We start from the raw sequence: 23,407 nt of genomic DNA, 5'->3' as shown, positions 1-23,407 counted from the left end.
ATGCCCATCTCCTGGTCAGGCAGAAATAACTAGCCAAACCCTGAAGCTGTACCTCAGTGCCACTCTTCCCACTATCAAAGTAACTAATTGATCATTTCTCTTTCTCATCATCTAGTTCACTTATTTAAATCTCATCCACATTTATCTCTAAACTCCAAGCATTTAAGAACTATATTTGCTCACCAAGGAATTTCTTGGGTTTATTCGCCTTGCAACTGTGTAGAATACTTTGAGGAATTCTAAGCCACAAAGGCTGTTGCAATTTTCAAATGCCATGTTATCTAGGGGAATTCCTAAAGGCATGTTATTAGTCTCAACAACATTTTGATAGCTTCTCTCTGTACATCACCCTTCACAAAGCTATGTAGTATGGTTCCTGTTCTCATCATTATGACCACCATATTGGTGATACATTTCTACAGTTGATAATGCTGTCAGATTCTACAGTCTACTTGCTTAGTCCCTTCTCGATCTAACCAATTCAATTCCTACTATTCCTACTAATAAGCATACTGCACAATCTGTAGTTCGTGTCACACCAGACTCTTGGTTTCACTAGCATTTCACAAATGGAATGTAATCCACAGACCAGGGATGACAGCCTGTCATATCATGTCTGTCTGCCATTTGGGGTCCCTGGCCCTACTTACAAGGAGGATGCAGAGATCCATAATGCTGGAATTTTTACTACTATAGGGCCCTTGGAGAGTGCTTTAATCAGGTCAAAAGAAGTAGCAAGCTGATGCTCTTTAAAAATTTCTGAAAAGACATTTGTCAGGTAGCCTGCATGGCATAAATTTTCCAGGTCCACCTCCTGCTTACAATCATTACCTGTGTTTCTACACAGCACATTTGATCAGTGTGTCACTTAAAAGGCAGTCAGACATTGTGTCTTGTTCATCACTGATTCCTGAGGATCTGTCACAGAATTTGGAAATAGGCATCAAATGGACAACTAACACATCTCTGCTGTTCCACAGTATCATTTAACTCTTTGCTTGGGCTTGACAAGCAAATTATGACAAAATGGGATGGAGCTATGGCGTTCAGAGTCTGTGGCCTTGAAGATAATGGAGACGCCAGTTTGAGTATGGTTCAGTCACTAAGGAGGCTGAATCAGATAGGTGTGAGCTGTCTCTAAGAGGGTAATAAACAGAAGGAGTTAGAGAAGCAAGAAATAGAGGGAAATTTTCAGATAGCAGAAGGACTACGTGTCGGTGTCACTCCCGGCCGGCAGGAAGGACACACAACAAAGTCTGGCAGTGGACAACCTTTTCTTTTATTTTCCTTCTCCGTACAGCCTGCCCCGGGAATCCTCCCGGCCGAAGCCTCTGTTGGTCCGCTCCCCGCGGCTCCTTGCGTGCTTCTCCCTACAGTCTGTCCCGAAGCCTCTACTGGTCCGCTCTCCGCGGCTCCTTGCGTGCTTCTTCCTACAGTCTGTCCCGAAGCCTCTACCGGTCCGCTCTCCGCGGCTCCTTGCGTGCTTCTTCTGCTTCTTCTTTCGTGGCGGGAGAGGCACTCACTTTTATAGGGTTACAGTGGCCAATCAGTTCAAAGCGCGCGATGCGGGCTGATTGGCTAACATCAGTTGTTGCTAGGCAGACTATCTTACAGGGCGGGTTGTGAAGCAGGAGATCTTACAGGGCGGGTTGTTTACCAAGCAGGAAGCAGGAGATCTTACAGGGCGGGTTGTTTACCAAGCAGGAAGCAGGAGATAAGCGCCATCTTAGCACACTCGATGGGAGGGGTAATCTAGCTCAGGCTTTGCTCTTTCCTACAGGCCTCACGTCCGCCAAGTAAGGCGACCGGGCTCGGGGCTGCGGCTCCCAACAACTACGCTATCCAAATGCAGAGCTAGTTAGGTGCCAAAGAAAAAAGGTTGCTAATAGATGCTACCTTTCATAAGGCAACTAGCTATGGGGTGTGCCTCATTGGGTGCATATTTAAAGGACACAAATGTCCCTACCAACTCAAGACAAAAGATTAGTAGTTCTAAGAAGTGCCTTTGGTCTTAAGAATGAAAAAGGTAATGAGAGATAGCTGTGTGCTAATAAATCTTCTATTTTAGGGGCCTAGATCTTGAGTGTTTTATTTGATCATCCCAACACAGGTTAGGAAGGAAGTTAAAAAGCTTAGCAAGTGCTGAGACCTGTAAATTTTCATCACTTTTAGTTGGGGCTTTCTATTGCATACGTATGCTGTATTGGGACAGGGTTTAGGTAATGGAACTCATAGCTGCATATTATATAGTATGAGTGCAGCAGGTGCCAAGGATTTAATACCAAATATTCTCATATAAAAGCAAAATACAGCAGAACAGAACCTTGATTCGAGACACTCAGATTTCTATGTAATCAGCAGATGCATAGAAAGTTAAATCAACAGACAAAATGACTTTTAACCATCTAGGTACCAAAAGAAGACACCAGCTGGAAAAAAAGTATGGTCAAAATGAAGGAAGCTTGCAGTGCTTAGTTCCAAGGGAAGTCAGCTTCAGTGAAAAGCAAGAAATGGTCTATTAATCAGGAACCAGTGTTAGCAGGTCAGAGGCAGAAAATGAGTGATAGAAGCAACACTTTATGATTTTTGTGTAACCTAAAGAGCTTTTGAAGTAAGGGTAGACCCTAAAGCCTGACTCAGGGATTCCTCACAGGCGTAGAAGCAGAAGATGGGAATTAAGAAATGCATCATTTAAAATTATGAAATATTTAAAAATTTTAAAATGTAACAGGGTTCTTTAATAAGTAATTTTTGTTTTGGTACTGGGGATCGAACTCACAACCGTGCGCTTGTTTAATAAGTAAATTAATATGTTAAAACCAGCTTTCTACTCTTGGGTAAAGGTATGGGATGGATAAATGTCAGGTTTATCTGTACACTGCATGCTATAGTGAAAATACTTTTGTGCTCCCAGAATTCAGTGGTTGAAACCTAAAGCCCATTCACCATTCTTCTCCCCCTTCTTTTTTCTCCTTATGAAGTCACCATCTTGAAATTCATGCATTTTGATATAATGAATGTTTTTTTTTACCTTATGCATACAAATTCTTAAACACTCTTTTGAGTGTTTTTTTTACATAAATAGTATCATAGTTTTACAATCTGCTTTTTAAAATATTGTTGAGATTTAGCCATACTGATTTGACACATTGATCTAATTCACTCACTTATATTAGTAAATGAGTTTATTTATTCTCCTACTATTAAATATCTCCTTTCATTAACTCAATCTTAAAATAAACATTCTTGTACACATCTCTGTGGCTACATGTATATACTATCTAGGAGTAGGATTGTTGCATCATAGACAAGGTGTATCTTAGGTTTGTGACTTAATATAATCTAGATCACCAACTAGTTATACTGAGTTACACTCCCACCTGCAGGATGTATGAATCCTCATTTCCTCTTACTACCTGCCCCAAACACATAGATGTTTTATTTTCTGGTATCTTTCTGGCTACTAGTCTAACAAACATATACGTTGCGATGTTTATTAACAATTCTGAATGCCTGCAATGGTTTGAATGTTTGTCCCCTCGAAAACTCATGCTGAAATTTGTTACAGTAATATTGTTAGGAGGTGGTATATAGGTAGATGTCTTTTGGATCTGTCCTCACATGGTGGAAAGGTCAGGAAACCTCTTCATAAGGTTAATAAAATTACATTCTGTACCCCATCACCAAATACTTTGCAGCTAGCTTTCAATCACTGAATTCTGGGAGCACAAATATATTTTGACTATAGCATGCAGTGTAAAGATGAACCTGACATTTATCCATCCAACACCTTTACCTGTTTGGTAAAAAGCTGTTTACCTACCTGTTTTGGTAGAAAGCTGGTTTTAACATATTCATTAAAAACTTTTGGATCAAAGATAACATCATAAAATAAATTACTAAATGCTTTAAATTGCATAATATTGATACTACATGCTAAGACTGTGGGGAATGGGAGGCTCAGCCTCTCTAGGGCTCTGCTCCCTGAGGGTTAGTGTGTGGAGTCAGCATGCAGTCGCAGCTGTAGTGTGTACATGGAGCTTACTTCAAAGCTGAGCTCCCACAGAATCCCTGAATGCTTGCTTTCTCCTGCTTTCACTGTGCCAGTCTAGGATGGTGAGTGTAATTTTGCCTGGGTTTTCTGACCACCTGTTCCCTTGCTGGGGTTAGCGCTATCCAGTCTCAGCCCAATTATTTGCCCTGAGTGATTGAACTTGTCCTTGAGGCTCCTGTACAAACAGATGGCTATCTTGAAATTATACATAGTCCTTGAAATAAATTAAAACAAATTATTAAATTAAATTGAAAAAACTGTTAGATGCAGATTAAAGCAGTACTCAGATGAAAAATGGTAGTTTACCTACCTACAAATAAAAAGACAATATTAAGCATCTAACCTAAGGAAGGAAGAAGAAAAGAGAACAAATCCAAGAAAATAAAGCAATAACTGTCATAGAGTCAAAAAGCAGATAACTCTACTTTACAAAAATTCTTTCAGATTAGAAAAATAGGGAATTGTCAACTCATTTTATAACCTACTGTAACCTTGACTCCCAATCTAGAAAAAGACATAATGTAACCTGCAAGCATAGAAATGAATTTTAAACAAAATATTCTGAGTAAGATATTCTCTTCACCCACCTAAAAGACATTTATTGAAGATCAGAAAGGAGCCAACTTACGCAATGTGATGGGAACAGGATGAATAATATATGCTCTCTGCTTTCAACAAATGCTAATTTAGGGTGAAGATAGCTGGGTTAATAATTATGATACAATGTGTAATTGCTCTAGCAGAGGTGTATAATGGGAGCAAAGTGTCATGGAAATGCAGAGATGAGGCTGTCTGACATTTAGATGCTCTTAGTGAGTCTTAAAAGACTCTGCTGGAGGATCCAGTGAGCTGACTTTGTGGATGAACAAGGGCTTCCTAGTTGGATAAAGGGTGCTAATGGTGGTAGAGAGAAGACTAAGTGATGGAATTTAGGGAAATGCGTGTGTTCACGTATATGCACATCTGTTATGTAGTAGATACAGAATGGAGAATAAGAAGCAGACAAAAATGAGGGAAAAACAGCAAATCAGACAAAAGCTTGGAAGTGTTCCTTTTGTTCTTACGCAGTAGACAAAGGAAATGTGACTTCTGTTAATACTTAAAATATTCTGTAATTAAAGTTAATATGAATATTGTTATAAAAAGAATAACTATAAAAGGAATGAAAGTAGAAAATGAATATAAACATGTATTTATGAAGATTTACACTGGGTTTTAAATTAATCTTGTTTTTCAAATTTTTGTTTTTTGTGTTTTTTGCAGTATGATGCATTGAACTCAGGGCCTTACATATGCTAGATAAGTACTCTACCACTGAGGTATATGCCTAGCCCTTAGTTAATTTTTGTGGTGATTTTCACTTATTTTGTTTCAATATATTGAAATCTGTATAAAGTCTATATTAGCTTATTTCTATCTGATGAAAATAGAGACCAAATAATACTTTTTAAACTGAGTACTTTAGGCCAAAAAATATTAAGCATATTGTCAGCATGATATAATCACTTTTCAACCACTGATATGCTTTAATAATTTGATTTCTAGCTGAAATTGCATAGTTCATCAAATGATAATTAAGCTGATTAAAGTGTTACATATTAGAGTTTTTTGTTGAAAATTTATTGTCTTGAAGTATGAGCTTTTATAGATTTAAGCCTTTGGGATGAACAACCTTTTGTAGTATCTTTGACATGTATACCATTCTGACCATCACTTTAATGGACATTGGCCTCTGTCCTTTAATTGGTTATCACTTTCTGCTGAACTGCTTCAAGTTACACTGTACAAATTGAAAGGGGTGAGTCTTATGTCTGGTTATTAATTTCCAGTGCAACTCTATGGTGGTAAGATTTCTGGTTTATATTTATGGTGGTTTATATGATCTGGATGCTGTGAGTTTTGTGACACTTGTTTATAGTCCTCAACATAGCCTCTCAGGCCTTCCGTTTATTGTCTCTAAAGTATGTGCTGGAGGGAGGAGACAGTTCCGGTCAGCGATTCTTAAATATGGCCACATGTTATGGGTGATACAAATGATAGGGTCCCGCACTCTTTTCACAGGGATTCTAGTGCATAGTTTTAAAATGCATCTTCACATTTTAAAAATATGCTTTCTTGATGAAAATCAGCTGAGCATGAAAGCTGTTGAAGTAGCTCTGTGTTTCTAAATTAGTACTGTGAGACTAGGGAAGTTCCTCAGTTAGAGTGTGTGTTTACCAAGTGTGAGACCCTGGTTTCAGTACCCAGCACCACATACACACACACACAAAAGATTGTGGGCCATGAGGTATTAGAGCAGGGCCTGTGCCAACATCTATCCTTGTAAATAAAGTTCTACTGGGACACATGCCCATTGCATATGGTCTAGGGCAGCTTTCCTGCTATAGGACAGGGCTGAGTAGTCCTGCCAGGGACCACATGACACATAAAGCCAAAACTATTTAATATCCAACCATTGGGCATCAGAAAACATCTGCTGACCCCTCCTTCACTAGGGGGTTAAAGTATCAGTGTAAAAGATTGCAATCAGTATTTTAAAAACAGAATAGAAAATATTGAGGCATGTGACATATAGATAAGTGTTTTTTTAAACTTAAAACATAAACAAATTACATATGCATATATGTGTATGTGTATGTATGCATACACACACATATAGATACATCTATATGTACTGAGGTGATGGCTTGTTTTCGCTTGTTTTTTGAGGTAAAGTCTCACTATGTAGTATAAATTGGCCTTGAACTCACAGTGGTCCTCCTGTCTCAGCCTCTCAAGTGTTGGTTTTATGGGGGTGTTATTGTCAACTTAGATGTACTGGGATTGTCAACTTAATTGTCCTGATAGAAGCCTTGGAAATTAGTAAAGCATACTTTTAAGTGGCTGGGCATGTTTATGAGGATGCTTGCAGAAACCACTGGCTTGTAGGATAGTGAATCCAGAGGGGAAGACCCACCATGAGCCGAGGGGCCTGAATGGAACAAAAGCATGAGGAGGAGGAAGCCTGTAAGCACATGCTCCCGCCCTGCTTTCTGGATGCTCCCACACTCTTCTGCCATGGTTCCATCTTGTCACAGGCCTAAATACAAGAGTCAGCTGACCAAAGACTCAAACTTCTAAATCCGTGAGCCAAAATCTTTCCTCCTTTAAGTTGTTCTCAATTACTTTGTTACAGTGGTGTAAAGCTGACTAACACAACTGGGGAAGATGGGTTTTTCACTATGAGTAATAGTCAAAAAAGAGTGAAACGTATGTGAGAAGATCCAAGGCCTCTTTCACTTGTGGCCTGTCTCAGTTGTGGCAGCAGGAATCTGGTGGGAGGCCTGAGTAGGGAGGAGATATGCAGAGAACATGCTTTGCCTGACTCTGCGGTTCTTATGACTGCTTCCTACTTGGTAAGTCAGTATTGCTCTTCCAAATTGGGTGGTGTCCATCACCCAGATTTATCCAAACTGTCTTTGCTAGAAGCGGAACCTACTCTACACCCAGGGTGTTTCAAATGGGGCTACTACTGACTCAGTAGTCTGCTATGAGAATTATTGTCGATCTATAGCTTAAACTAGGGCATACTATACATTGCTGGGATGCTACATTATGTAGTTTGGTTTTGAGACAGGGTATCACTATGTAGTTCAGGCTGGCTGTGAACTATGCAGCCCAGGCTGGCCTCCAACTCCTTGGCAATCCCTCTGCCTCTGCCTTCCAAGTGCTGGGATTACAGATGTACACCCACCCACCTGGCTTTAGGATAGTAGTTTTTTTTGCAGTAGCTTCTCTTTCTTGTGGTTAATACCACCATCCCAGTCTTGCTTTGAGAGGAGCTTTAGTATCAGGGATCTGGCCAAGATCCCTAACTGCCTGTATGAGGGGTATGGCGAAAGGATGAAATAACAAATTTAGTAATACACGAAGGGGTCTGGGTGGTCAGTGCCTCAGGATGGGTGGAAACAAAAACACTCTAAACCGGCCACTACATACCGGGTGTATATCATGATAAAAGGAGTTAGCAGAAGATTCACGGTTGGAAGAGCACTGGTGGGTTTTATGCTAAAAACGAGTTGGCCCTGGAGTGTTTTAAATCTTAGTGGTCTTAGTTTAGTCTTAGTGAGACAGGATGGCTCATCCCCAAAGAATCAATGGGAAATCTCAAAAGGGCGATGATGATAATCCCAAACCTCCATTTATTCCGTAGGGAAGTATGCAAAATTAGCCATGGTGAATTTGTGGTCCCTAACACCCTAGAATGTTGTCCACCAGAGGCTAGATTGTCACAGTTTGTGAATATACCAGCATGGGTTTAAGAAGTAACAAACATGAGGAACAGAGTGAGGAAAGGAAGATCCTTAGATGGCTTAACGCTTTAATTTTTACATCAGAAAGAAGTTTAGATCTCCTGGTGAAAAATTTTGATTTTCCAGCAAAAACTATTAGCTACTAAGATTAGGGAGTAGGCCTTATAATTTATAGACTTACAGCTATATAAACAGATTTCTACTTTAAAAAGAATTAGTATATAATAAAATATAATTAGCATTTTAAAGTAAATTTAGTAGGATGACTTAGAAAGGCTGTCAGAATCAGGTAGTGCCTCGAGGCCATTGTAAATATAAACACATTGGCTAATGATTTGCTTTCAAAAGGATAACAAAAGCTGGACAATGGTGGCACATGCCTGTAATCCCAGCACTCTGGGAGCTGAGGCAGGAATACTAACTAGTTTGAGCTCAACCTGGGGAACATAGTGAGACCTTGTCTTAAAATAAAAAATGAAAAAAAAGAGTGGGGGATACAGCTTAGTGTGAAGACCCTGGCACAGTCCTTAGCACAGTCCACTGCCACCACCAAAAGCAAAACCAAATAAAACCTACTCCATTAATGTTTTTGGAATTTAAATTCTCATGTTTTCTAATCAGTTAAGATTGCCTATTTTGATGTGTCCCATAATCGGTTGCAGGACTGAAGGAGACATAAGGTTATCCTACCTCCTGACCATCATGCTTGTATTACTTTTAATCCATTTAACAAACGAACATAGACACACTGCCCTCACATTCACGTTCTCATGGGCACCAAGGAGCAGGAGTATGGTTGCCAGCCTCTTTTGAATACCTCTCCAAAGAAACTCATTTCCTATCATGGTTTTAGACATCAGGTTTTGGTTTTGTTTTGTTTTTTGTCAGTTTCACTTACCTCATTTAGAATGAATGCAAACATACTTCACGGTGACAATCCCTTAAATATTTGGACAAGTGTTTACATATAGGTTCATCTGCTCTGGTGACCCCTTTCCCGGTCCCTAAATGCTTTTTCCAAGACTAAAAAGCCTCCATTGCCTCAACTTTTCATCCTGGGGCAGCTTCTCGCCCCACTGACACCTGAATGTGCCCGAGATGTGTATGCTGTTCTTTAAGACTGCATTTTTAGACTTAGGGCTCACCTGCCAAGCTTATGTGTCTTGTTACTAATAACATTTTCCGACACTCTGCTCTGTAATGCTGCGGTGGGAACACAGCACTTCTGTTTTGCTAGCTGGTTTCCTGCCCGTTCTGCCAATAGGAGACTGACGGCCGGAGGAGAAAGGCCACGCTCTTCTGTTTTGTTTTGTTGCCAGGTCCTAGTGGCACCGGCCCTTACTCTGGCTCAGGCAGCTGGTTTCATCCTTCAGTAACTTCCCCCGTCACTCCCAGAACCACCATCGGTGTCTGCTCTGAATCCCAGCTCTGCGAGATCCTTGTGTAGAGTTCCTGAGGCTCTCAGAACAATTTCATCTTCTATAATGGCTTCAATCCGTGAGGATGACTCCCAAATCTGTATTCTTTCCATTTACGCCTGTTATTGTTCAGATCTGCACCCTTTTATTTACACTAAAACTCTTCTTAAGAAGTTCCTCATCCTCTCTTGCTTAGCCTTCTCCGATACTCTCTAATCTTACGCATGACCCTTTTTGAACCCATCATACCCACAGACGTCACTGGTGTGCCCAAGGCTCACACGTCACCACACAGTTCTCATCTTCCAGGACTCCAGGGTCCATCTTCTGTGTTTCAGAGCTCTATTCTGTTACTACTTTGCTGCCATGTAAGTACTGTGTGCCACACCTGTGCCTCTAGTCTGTTTCACTTTCTTTTCTTCAAATGTTCTCTTTCTCACACATGGATTTCACCTGGCTAAGCAATTTAAGATGCAACTTAATGTCTGCAGTCCAGGAAGATGCCCTTAAAGTTCTTTCCTCCATTGTGTGTGTATACACACGCTGGTGTATCTTTATCACCGCCCAGTGTTACAATACTGCTGCTCCTCAATAGACAGTGACATCAGAGAGCTACCTGTGGACAAGACTTACCATTCACTAGGCTCTTAGCAAGAATATTTTGGTGAATTTTAAGAAATAATTACTGCAAAGCTAAACCAAATTACATTTTTGCCACTAAGAATTCTACCAGCTGGAATACTACTGAGCAATAAAAACTTAATAGAACTACTGATATAAACAACAATTTGGATGACTCCAGGGAATTACTGAGAGGGAAAAAAGTCAAACACTACCTGATTCTACTGATATAACATTCTTGAAATGATAAAGTTAAAAGGGCAATATAAGGATCCTTTGTTGATCTTTCTGAACAGTTGTGTTCAGCATCTGGACCTTATCAATGGTCAATGTCCTAGTTTTGTTACAGTACAGTGTATGACTGATTTCCAAGATGTGACCACTGTACGAACATGCATATAGGGTACAAAAGATTATTCAACTTTACTTCATACAGTTGCACATTAGTGCACAGTGATCTCAAAATTAAAAGTTTAATTAAAAATATTTCCCTCCAGAAAGAATGCAGACCTCACACATTCTTCAAACACATTCTTTTTATTTGAGAAGGTCAATCTCAAGACAGTGCCCTTTGGGAAAGAGCTCTCTCACCATCATGTACATCAACATCAACCATTACTCTCAGCAAAGTACAAAAATACACACACCAGTGGCTTCCGTACAATAAATACATAATCATGCATCCCACAATAAAAGGCACCTAATACTGGTCACTTAGTAGTCATAAAAATTACTAGCTACATTAACAAAGCCACCCAAATTATCTGTACAGGAAATGTAATAATATATCCCAAAGGTGAAAACACATAAAACATCTTTAAAATAGTATGCAATAAATATCTCAATTGTATATATTTTAAAAATTATGCCATTGTAAACAACATGTAAACAAACAAAACTCATGTTGTCTTATCATTATTAAAATAATTAGAGCCAAAGTTATAACCTCTGGTCTGTCAGGTATATTTCACTGGCAAATGTGCTAAGCAGTTAACAGTTTCACTCTTTTCTGCAGCAAACAGAGCCCGCTGTGTAACAAATAGATACACATTATCTGCATATTCCAGATACAGGTACTTTAGTTTCAAAATAGACTACCAAAATGTAGTAAATTTTAGCTATAAACATGGCAAGGCTAAGTTAAAACTAGTTTTTGCAACACTGGGAACAGAAGGAACTGTAGTGTTAGGTTTTCATCAGGATGGTAAACAGGAGTCAATTTCTGATTATCTTTACTAAAAGGTTAAATGAATGTGTTGAATGTGAGGGTAAAGTGTTCAACTTTCTGAGCATCTAAGTTGATCTTTTACAAAATTGAACAAATATATCAAATAAAGAATTTTGTGTTTCTAGAGCATATAGAAATGGTTGCCACTTTTGGCGATGAGAAACACTTTTAAAATATACCTATCAAAATATAAATACATACAGTATGATTTCCCCATACTTACTAATAGTAAAGATAAGGACAGTTTCTGCCTTCTTATGAAGGGATTCTATACCCTACCCATCAATAAACATTCAGAGGTAATTTTCTAACTCAAATATTTTTGTTTTATTTCATCTATGTACACAGAGCCTTGTAGCACATGAATACTACTGGCCCACTTACTACATGCTTAAATAAGCATGTTATCTGTTTATTATTACTCATTACTCCTCATCAAAAATGAAGTGAAACCACAAACCTTTAACACCAACAACTTTAGAGACTTTGAAATCTACTGGGAAGTATTTGTTTATAACTCCTTTCCTCTTTTGTGGGTTTGCAATGTATACTTTCTGTATATTTTGGAATATGTGTTTTTCTTTCAGTTGGATCATACGTTATCACCTACAGTTGTGAAAACAGCATTCTACAGGATTACAGAAACACATACTTGATAAGAGATGATCCAAATTATTTGTGGCCAACATAAAAATACCAAAAATGTGGACATGAAAGTGAAATTACTTCTCTAAGACACACAATGTGGTTAGTTGGGGTTGGGTGCAAGAAGCAATCTCCTTCCCTGAACTAACCTGAGCCACAGTTTTTCCTAAAGCTCTAATTTCTTAAACTGACAGAGAAAAATGATCATGAAGACAAGCGAGCTTTACCAGAACTGATACCTAATTTTGTTTGTATCCCGAGCCTCTAATTGACAGCCAAATGTACAGAAGAAAATGTTGAGTCAGGAAGAGAACATTTCCTTTAATTACGTATATTTTGACTAGTATTTAATTTTAGAAATTAAAGATACTTACATTTTAACTTTTATTATTATTTGGGATCCTGGTAGAAAGGTTTTATAGAATTACAAAGGAAAAAAGACATGTAGGTATTTGTTTTTAGCCTTTGTATTCTGTAAATAAATGTTGTTATATTTTTAATCATCATTAACTATAAATGACCTGAAATCACAAAAATCTAAGTCTATCTATATCTTAATGGCTGAACATTAAAGATTTCACTTTAAGTATTGCTTTTCATTCTTTCTTATTATTGTATGTAATCAGTACACGAATTTATGAAAGTTGTGTAAATTTTCATATGCATTTAGAAAAACTGTACATGCTGAATGTAAAATGAAATCTTTAGGGAACACATGAATTTCAAACAAGAATTGGCAGTTATGTGAAAACTTGCAACTGTTTTTAGAAATAAGAACTCATATTTGATCAATATTGCTGATGACAGCAAAAAAATGATTATGCTTCGTAAAACCAGGGCTCTTCCTTGTATACTTTTTGTTTCTCATTCAACACTTAGAATTTCCAGGGATTTATAAGCTTTCATTGGTCAAAGTATAAAAATATAGAAAGAACAGAATTTTATTATCTTCATTCAAAAATATCAAGAGTCTAGGGGCTGGGGATTTAGCTCAGCGACATAAGCGCCTGCCTTGCAAGTGTGTGGTCGTGAGTTCGATCCCTGGTACTGATAAAAAAAAGAAAAAGACAATTAAAAAAAAAGAGTCTATTACATTCTAGCTAGACAATTAAAAAAAAAGAGTCTATTACATTCTAGCTAGACGCTGGGCCACAAAAATAAGAGAAACTCAGTGGGAGCGGCAGGTGTGTGCATGTGAAAATATGATGTTAGCATAAACATTTTTTCTTTTCTTTGTTACGTACTTATTTATCTTGAGATGAGGTCTTGTTCTGTAGGTCAGGTTGCCCTTGAATTCACTATGGAGTCCAGGGTGATGTCGAACTCACAGCCATCATCCTGCCTCAGCCTCCTGAGTGCTGGGTTAGCTGGGCGTGTGCCACCACGCCCAGCTAACATAAAAACTTTCAAATTACTATGGAGCACAGATGAAATACCTGCCTATAAACATCAGGCAGGGCTCCAGAGAAAATGAAATGTGAGCTGAGTCTTAAATGAGTTGCTCTATGGCAGGCGATTATGCTGAGGCACTGCGTTTTGAGCAGTTCCAAACTCTTGAACTACAAAGGTCAGCGGTAAGTAAGGTTGCTAAGCAGTGAGAAGAGGCAAGGTTACACAGATTCTTACCCATTTTGCTAAGAGCTAATTTGCTATTCATAAAGAAAAAAGAGCCTACTTAAGAATTTTTAGCAAGGAGATGACAAAAGAAATTTGTGAGACATACATTGAAATAGGAAAGCTATTTGCTGAAAAGCTATGGCCAAAACATAGGGGAAAGTGTTAAAGGTCTACACTGATAAAAGGCCTAAGCCAAGGCAATAAAATCTTTAGTTTATTTCAGGTAATTCAAACAGAACAGAATTCAGCTCTTGAAGCGGTAAATAATGAAAAATATGCATCTGCATATTAAAATTTACACAATTCAAAATCATGATTTTTATTAAACATTTGTTCTTTATTTTAGTTTATGAGTTCTTGGTAGAAGATAATTTATAACATATGCATAAAAACTGTGTCACCTTTCAAAATCTTTCCAAGTAAAAAAGAAAACCAAAGAACTGTTCAAAATTGCTGCTTTCATCCTCATCACTATATAAGTTAAAACTCTGCTGTACAGCTAATTCTGTAAACAGGGAATGTTCTAATAAAAATTGTGATTAATTTCAATTATTCTAAGGTCAGCTGTATATCAGGTCATCACAGGAAGCAAATTCTCAAGAAACTGTCTTCCTGTCACTATATGAAATCATTCTGGAATAATCATTTAGAGGTCTGTCATCATAAAAATTAAATTAGATCAAAATACAATGGTGATGAATTCCAATTCAGTCCATTTCTTCATATCACACAGCAATATACTTTCCTATAATTCCAACATTTTGGGGGAAGGGACTGCTATGGGAGCTCTGAATTATATTGTGCTATATTAGTGCATCTTCTGAACACAGTGACTAAATTCAAATGGCATGTCAAAATAAGTCATCATGTGTGTTCCCTTATATATAATTTAATTATTTTAAGGAGGTTATTCTAATGTCTAATTTATGTTCTTTAATTGTGCTCTAAGTCTCATTTTGTGTCTCTGAAGGGACACTGAATCAGAGTCTCCCATAGTCTGAGGACACAGAAATCCTTGCTCTGGACTCAAGACACCATTCAAAAAGGGCTCAGTATTGAATTGAGAAAGTGACACCACCAGAGAAAACAAATGAAGGAATCCTGTACTTTATTTTTGAAACCCACTGATCTAAAGAGATATTTTCCCCTCCAGAGAACATAAAGATCTTAACTTAAAAAATAATTGCATTCACATTCTATGAAATAATTTGGGTGAGTTAGAAAAAATTACTCAAAAAATTTGAAGATTTTAGAACATAAATTTTCAGTCTATCTTTAAATAATACGAAACTATAATATGCAAATAAAAACATCCACAATCTATCCTAGTACAGACGATGGAATTTAATTTCCCTTCCTCTGGTATTTTGTATTTTTAGGTGGCTCTGAAGATTGAACCTTAGGCCCTATGCATACTAGTCAAGTGCTACACCACCAAGTTGAAGCCAGTCTTTAACTTTTAATTACAAATGGAACATGAAGGAACTTTTAACTTTCATGTTAGACCTGAGATTCCTTTCTTTATCTCTAAAATGATAGTGGGAACGAAATGACAAATTTAAATACAATCCACATTTCCATAGTTCCTATTGTAACAACAACAACCAAAAAATTACGAAGTAGTTAATAATTGATAATACTGTGGGCATTTCTAATTGGGAAAAACTAAGATACCAAACATGTAGTTTGCAGAATGGAGACAAGGAGCCGGGGCTGAAGTTAGTTATGGAACCCAGTAAGCCTGAACCACACTCCCATCTCCAGAATGACAAAATCAATCTTTTTGCAAATATTATAAATTTTTAATACTTGTTTCAAATGAAAGGAAAATCCATCACTGCTAACACATTTCAAGGCTTAGCAAGTTCATGACAATCCCTTTGATCTATATGGTATGGGCTGATATATATTCACCAATGTTCTCTGATTTCAAAGGAACCAGCTAAGTTCCTCCTACAGCTCTGACGAGTTCTTCCTGTAGCTATCACTGAACTGCGAAAGCACAGACAACAGCCTCATGTGCTAAACACTTGTGCGTGGTACATCAGATGTCCTGAACGATTAGGTCAGCAGAACTACTTGCTTAACTGACTTCTAAATTTCAACGGTAGAACCATCTCCCTGAATTCACTGTTTGTTTTAGTGAGATCTAGATAAAGTTGCAGATTTACCATTGTACCCTTTTTTTTTTGGTTTTGTTTCGTGGTATTGTGCTTAACATATCTCATATGTGCTTTTTTATTTTTATAATATAAAGCAAAATTCATCTATTCTACAAACTATTTGTTTTCAAATGAGCCAAACTGCCAACTCAAGCTCTTTTTTCCTGTAATTTCTATATGTTCCTCACTTCTTTTTCTCCAGCAATTGCCGTGGAACAGTAATATAAAAATTTTCAGTTAATTATTAATTGCCTAATATAATTCTTAAATAGCTCACGATTAGCCTACTGGAAAATAGAGATTGTTAAGGTGGTTTGATTCTTTTGGTTACATCACATGCTTCATATTAAGTTTGAAGTGCTTTTTTTCTTGAAAATGAGTGATTTTATTCTGTGTGGTATGTTATGCCACTATGTTTGAAATTTGTAGGCTAACAGTTAAATTGAGAATATATTTAAAAGTGATTCAAGACTCAGTTAAAATTTCATTGCCTTACTTGACAGAAACCAATTAACCATTATCCATCCTGGGTACTATTTCTGTGAAATAGTCCAGAGTCAAATGCAAATATAAATACAACTATATACATTGTCGGAACCAAGAGCTGGCTGAAAGAGGTATGTGATATTTTTAGGGATTCATGATTGTTAATGTTCATTTAAATGCCATACTGGCAGTATAATTATAAAAACTTCTCATATGACATAAATTGAAGGTTCATCACAGGAAAAAAGTTACAAAGTGAAGAAGACATATTGGCAATGTTTTGGGTACATTAAACACTTAATATTGGTCATTTCTTTTGGCTTTATGCTTTTTTGATATTTATTTTAGATATGAAAATTATTTTTTTACAAAGTTCTTGTCACTGTTCAGTTACCTATGCTAATAAAGAATATTTCTTTTTATAAGGAAAAACAGGGCATCTGTTTGACAGAAAGGAGTATTTCAAGTATATAAGTAAATCATCAACAGACTATTACATTCTAGGCAACAAGAGTTAAAAAGGAAAAGAGCTATAATATGCATTTTGTATAAAGAATAAGTCTCACAATACAATAAATAAATGCACTGAATTATACAACTTGTGAAAACCTTTTAATGATTATAAGTAATACTGCCTATGATTAACTATGCTGATATCAACACTGCCTCACATAGAGAAGTTCAAAGATAAAATTCTTGTCTTAAAGCCACAAAATATACAAAGCTCTTATATTTGTTATTAAACATTTTATCTGCCAAAAGTTCTGCAAACTAAATACAACTTGGCAGTTTGAATAACCAGCATGATAATTATTTTGGTATAAAAAGATAAGAAACATTTTAATATGAAAATTAATAACACCAGAAAAGGAGAAACTTGTTTTATAAATAGACATGTTAACATAAAAGACTTTCATCTCTCTCAGGAGAAAGAAAAAAATTTGATACAACTTACTTGAAGATTTGAAAATAATTATATTTTCCCAGCTCTAGATAAATATATTATTCCGATTTACTAGTCATCTTCAATATACAACATGTAACTCACAAAACAGGGAATGTTATAATAACAAAACGTTCACAGCACGAGTTACCAGTTACCAGAACTGTAAGAAATTTTTAGATTAGCTTACTACTTAAGAGTATAGAGATAAGATATGGCTAAGCTGTATGAAATAGTAGTGCAAACAAATATTAAGGGTCACAAAATATATTTTTTTCTTTTTAGCTTGTATATCCAATTGCACTGTCCTACTTTAATAGCAGTATTAACTGAGTATTACAATCCTTTATCTTAATACATTTTAAAAGTAACTGAATATTCTGTAGATTTATTTCATGTTTGAAATGCAGTTACCATGAAATACCCAGACTACAAATTCCTATATAGAATAAACAATTTTTAGCTAAAGATAAATATTTTATGTGGGGTTTTAAAAAGTGTTAAACAGTGGCTTGGTTTGTATTTTCCAACTAAAACTTGGAAGTGCATAAAAAATTAGAAGAGCATGTAAATAAATAAAACATCTTAGTTACATAAAAGGAATTATTCAACTGCATTATATAATATGGAATTTATCCTAAACATTGCTACTGAGTTAATGCAGTCTCAGTTACTCTGTTAAACTTCTTATCCTGAAAATAACCAGGAAGAATTACACAAATAGGTACAGTCCAGCTGTCTCTGATCTCTCTGTTCTCTTTAATGATAAACCTTTGTAGTAGTTTTTCTTCATTCTAACATAAATGTCCCTAATCAAAACTTGGAAAATATAAAGAGAAAACAATAATGAAGAAAAAAACGAATGCTTTGCTTGTTATAGAAACTAGTAACATTGCCGGGGGATTAGCTCAGTGGCAAAAGCACCCGCCTGGCAAGCACGAGGTTGTGAGTTTGATCCCCGGTACAAAAAAACAGACAAAACAAAACCCACAAAGCAAGACAAAAAAAAAAAAAAAAAAACCAAACAAACAAAAATGAAACTAGTAACACTGCCTTTATGAAGTTTTGGTTGCCTGTTTAGGAGGGCATCCTGCTGCAAAGGCATCATATTGCTCTCCTGACACAGAGATAGCTACACACAAGGCAATCGAGAGTTGCCACAGCAGATAAACAGATCCGCACGTGGAGCAGGAGGAGTATGGAACCAAGCAATGGAACCCCAAAGGCGGCCAGTACCCTAGTCACACTTGCCTGGAAAAACTTTCCTCCCCACCGCCCTTGTGTTAGGGACAATCTGGTGTTTTAAAATTGTCCTTGTATTACCCAACTCTAAACCCTATCCAATGTATATCAGAAAGACGAAGGATGAATTTGCCTCGGAAAGTGATGGAGGGTCAGGGATATAGCTCAGGGGTACAGCACTTGGCTGGCAAGTGCAAGGTCCTAAATTCGAGTCCCAATACCAAAAGAATAAAACAAAAAGAAAATGGCAGAGCAGGAGACATCCTGGATGTCCAAGTTAAAAGACATGTTGTAGTAATTAAAGAATTCATATCCTTAGAACCGACAGCTCACTGTATTGTTAGTCCAGTTAAAGATAGCAGATGACTTTACCTTAGAAATGAGGTTTAGATGGAACTACCATAACTTGCTACGTGATATTTTATAGGAATATTTCATTTTTAGGTTCCTAATAAAGTAACCTCAGAAGTCTAAAATGTTTATTCATAAAAATCAACTACAGATTCTCTAGGCAGTTATGTATGGGTAAATCCTATCAGCATGTAAAAATTATTAAGTGAAGGATTCCTGACAATAAGTCATTGTAAAAGATCTTATTAAAGAATTAAAAATTTTGCAATAGGGAGCCAAGAATGTGCTACACCATTTTCAAGCACTATTTGAAAGAATTATTAACCATGTGAAATAAAGATAAGTTAGCTATGAAAAACATTCAAATCTAGCAAAACATGTTTCCTTGGAGGGTTTCAATGACACATTCACTTTGCTGTAATCAATTGGATCTCCCCCTTTTCCATGCCTAATGATCATTTAATGTCTGTGCTGCTAACTGTCCTCAAGCATGAGCTATGTCTCTGATAAGAGAAAATGAAAATCTATGAGTTGCAGAAGATCCACCAGTGTTTACTTATCTCAGTACACATTCTTCTGAAATGTTCCCAGCCTAACATGCCACACGAGTAACAAACAGAATGAAAGTGGATTGTTAGTAGCTTGGAGTTGGGACTGGAGAGAGCCCAGCTGTGTTGTTCAGCCACTGAAATAAAACCACTAGAATTAGTGATAAGGATTGAGAAGAAAACTTGACTACGGTGATGAATGAGTATCAGCTTATTTCTAGGATTACTGAGAGAACTGATAGGAACAGTGGCTTGAGGAACAAGCTGTTGCAGGGACCTTGCAAAGACCTTAATTCCTAATACCTAGTAAGGATAAATGGATGTAGGCCAATGCTAATTATTTAAGGAATCTTTGCAAAGACGTTTTGACTTGCTATTCCTGGGTGGACCTGAGGTTCTACATTTCTATAACCTCCCAGGTGATAGTCACACTGTTGGCCCATGGACCACATTTTGAGTAGGGACAATATTCTAAATTAATGCTGTCCCACAAAAGTTTTATAAGAGTGGCAATGTTCTGTATCTATATTGTCCCCTATAGTTGCTGTGGTAAGTGCACATGAGAATGAAATTTCTAGTTAAACAGCCTCAGGTGGCTAGTGGTTATATTAGACTGTATAGACCTTCTCAGCCTGAGGAATGTATGTTACACTCCCCAAATGATCTAACCCATCGATTTGCTTAGATTATCTAACAAGTATGCTTTTATAACATGCAAATATGAAGTTAATTTAAATGGTTTTCTTTCTAATGCTTAGCTAAAAGACCCTTTAAAAGTAAGAAGACACAAAAGGAGTCCCTTTGTAGGTGTCAGTTGATGGGGAAAGGAGAGGAAAAGGCAGTGAAAGTTTGAGCAGTTGTTTATTACTGCTCAGGGAAGACGACAAAATGGAAAGGCAGGAAGCAGGAGAGAAACTCAGAAAGGGAAGTGGACAAACAAAGGAGAGAAATACCAAATACTCTGGAACTGCACTTAGGCAATGTCCTTTTCCTTCTTAAAAAGCAAGATTTTTTTTTTTTTCAGGAAAAACAAAGTGAAAGGAAGCAGACTTTGGCTGTGACTCTCTAGCCTACATTCCAACCATTCAGGTCAAGACAGCCTAAGAGAACAGGAGATGACAACTACAACCGCAAGCTGCAGCCCCGAGGTGTCTGCACACCCCAGGCTGATGCGATCCAGGAAAGAGCACTTCATAGCTCGTGTTCTTAATGCTATCTGGGATAAGAAGAAGGTTTCCCCATGACACTGACAAGGGCTGAAGGAGGCCCCAAGGACGCCATATTGGCAAACATATCAGGGAAGGCATTTGAGTCCTGCAAAGATATGTGCAGACAATCAGCTCTCATTTAGCAAGAACAACAAAAATATCCAAATTGTCATTTTAAAGGATTTCCCCATCTAAAAAAGCCATTTTAGGAAAATTCTAGAAAATTTAATTTTCATTAACTGAGACTTTAAAGAAGTACCCAAGAGTAAAAAGGTTACCAAACAAATAACAAATTCAACCATTTATATCATACTCTGAAATTCAGAAAACATGATAGCTTAAGAACCTTTTTGATTGGCAACTGGGCATCAGGAAGGTGAAAATCAGTAAAGCTTTTCACATTAATTCAATCTTCATATTACAGTTCCTCCCCTGATTACCCTTTTGTTTTTCCTAAAGGCTGGGCAGGGATCTAAAATCTCAGAAAAGTTCTGGAAATCTGGCACCTGGTACTATGACTTTATAGGAAAGTACTTAGAAGATGACAACATGTTGGGCGGGCACTACAGAAGGGACTGGACAAGGAGACTTCTGCCTCCATCAGTATGGACATTAAAGTAACTGAGTAGATTATTATCCTTTTAAACTACTTGATATAAATTACCTTTAGAAAGTTTCCATTTGTCTAGAACTTTATATAATCGAACCTGGTAGGAATCCAGTATGTTCCTCTGATTTGCGGTGGGGAGGCCTGAACTTAAGGCTTCAGGCATGCTAGCTAAGTGCTGACCCACTGAGCTGCAGTCCTAGCCTTCATTTACTTTTAAAAGATCTAAAGTTTGTATTTTAATTGATAATTAGTCAAGTTATAAACTAGAATTAAGTGTCAAACAGCTAAATTCTTTGAGATACTTGTATGTCTAACAATATTTTTCTTTAAACACTGGGCAAAATAAATATCTAGAAAATACCAGTGATATTATTTCTCAGTATTTTATGTACATAAATGTGTCTATACATACAAATGTATATGTGTATGTCTACATACACATATATGTGTGTATGTGTATCTATTGAGCACCTACCAGGTTACAGAAAATTGTCATCACTAGGTTAGTACCCTGTTTGTTTCTCTTTTAAACAACATTTCAAAAGTTATAATTAATTTCTTGGCATACAATGGCTAAAGAAATCTTTAAGGATATTTTTATAAATTTTTTATATAGTGCCTTTGGTTTTCAAAGATTTGATCATTGCAATGTTGACTTCTAATGAACAATACTGATGAAGAGTGGTTTAGAAAAAGGAAAATAATATCAATCTGATAGAATATAAAAATTACACAAAATAATAACAATAGTAATACCAATATAAAGTCCTTAAAAAATTTAAATTTCTTCTGTTGGGGGTTTGTGTCAGAAATTACTGTAGATAGGGAGTGACACTGGGTAACTGATCAGTATACAAATCTCAGTTGAGACTTCAGACAATTCCTGGATGGCAACAGTCTGTTTTAAATTCAAACAGAAAATTTCAATTGAAATGAAAAGAAAGCGGGACCAAATGTGGGAATGTAGTTTGGAAAGCTGTCATAAATTCTGTTACGCAAAAGAGCACGTAAATTTATGAAAATACAGAGAATTCCCTTAATGTGCACACACACAGTTTATGACAGACTGAAATAAAGCTGGCTTACATAAGATATAGACAGGTTGTTGGTTATGGCACAGACATGTACTTACTGAGTCTTAGGCATATATATTTGCAAAAATGCACATTAAAGAACAGAAAAGTATGGTAGCCCTAGCCAACAGAAAGGGTATTTGGGAAATAATAAATAAATTCCATTAAAATTGACATTAAGAATATAAAATATTACAATATTACATATGACATGCAAGAAAAGGAGAGACAAGCCAGGCAGGAACACCGTGCATCATCCTTTGCATTATTTATAGTATTTGGTGTGTTTGTTTAACCATATTCTTTGACCGGTGAGTGCTGGGAACCTGAGGTGATACCAATCTAAAATTGAAAACAATTTAATTTATATCTTGCCTCCTAACCAATGAATTTAAGGAAGAAGTCAATGCCTCCAATAATGAAAGCTAGTAAGTTTTTTATCCACGCACTACTCCTCTGGTGAACAGAAAGAACCTTTTCTGTCAGACCCGGCCAAAGGAAAGTAAACAGCAATTTCATCTTTTAGACATTGTCATCATTTCTGATTCCTATTTTTTTAACGGTTGTGAGCATATTTAAACATATCAGGTTTGCACAATAAGAAAATGACTTCATGGAATGTATTTTTGGCACAAAAACATTTTCTTATACTTCCAATCAAACTTTTCACCCACAGAAAAATATTAAGCCATAGAGGTGCTTCAGTGGTGCTTACTTATCTATGCAGAAAACCACAAGAACAGCAAACTGCTCCCAGGAATTTTGTATTTACTATCAATTTCTTCTCTTCCAAGGAATAGCACCAGTGTGATCACACCTCGGCCTGGGCGGTGCTCCTGCCAAGCTCTTTAATTCCCTGGAGAATTCGCTTCACATGGCCCACCTTCGGTATCCCCAGGTCCTAAAGAG

The 23,407-nt window shown here is 36.9% G+C and overlaps 1 protein-coding gene across 4 annotated transcripts in view; it reads right to left on the bottom strand.

Annotated features, from left to right (window-relative positions):
- Positions 1–10,903: 10,903 nt before the first annotated feature.
- The window catches only part of Dgkh (diacylglycerol kinase eta), a 173,880-nt gene continuing 161,376 nt past the window's right edge, over positions 10,904–23,407 (bottom strand). For all 4 annotated transcript variants that reach the window (XM_063232725.1, XM_063232726.1, XM_013141153.2 and 1 more), the window contains one exon: positions 10,904–23,399. In XM_063232725.1, coding sequence (XP_063088795.1) covers positions 23,310–23,399 — 90 coding nt within the window. In that variant the 3' untranslated portion in view covers positions 10,904–23,309. The remainder of the gene's footprint in view (positions 23,400–23,407) is intronic.

Source organism: Cavia porcellus, unplaced genomic scaffold (assembly GCF_034190915.1).
Source record: "Cavia porcellus strain 051 isolate PalLab524CR breed Dunkin Hartley unplaced genomic scaffold, mCavPor4.1 scaffold_21, whole genome shotgun sequence".
Taxonomy (NCBI): domain Eukaryota; kingdom Metazoa; phylum Chordata; class Mammalia; order Rodentia; family Caviidae; genus Cavia; species Cavia porcellus.
Note: the sequence above shows the minus strand (reverse complement) of the source record. Positions and strands in the feature narration are given on the sequence as shown.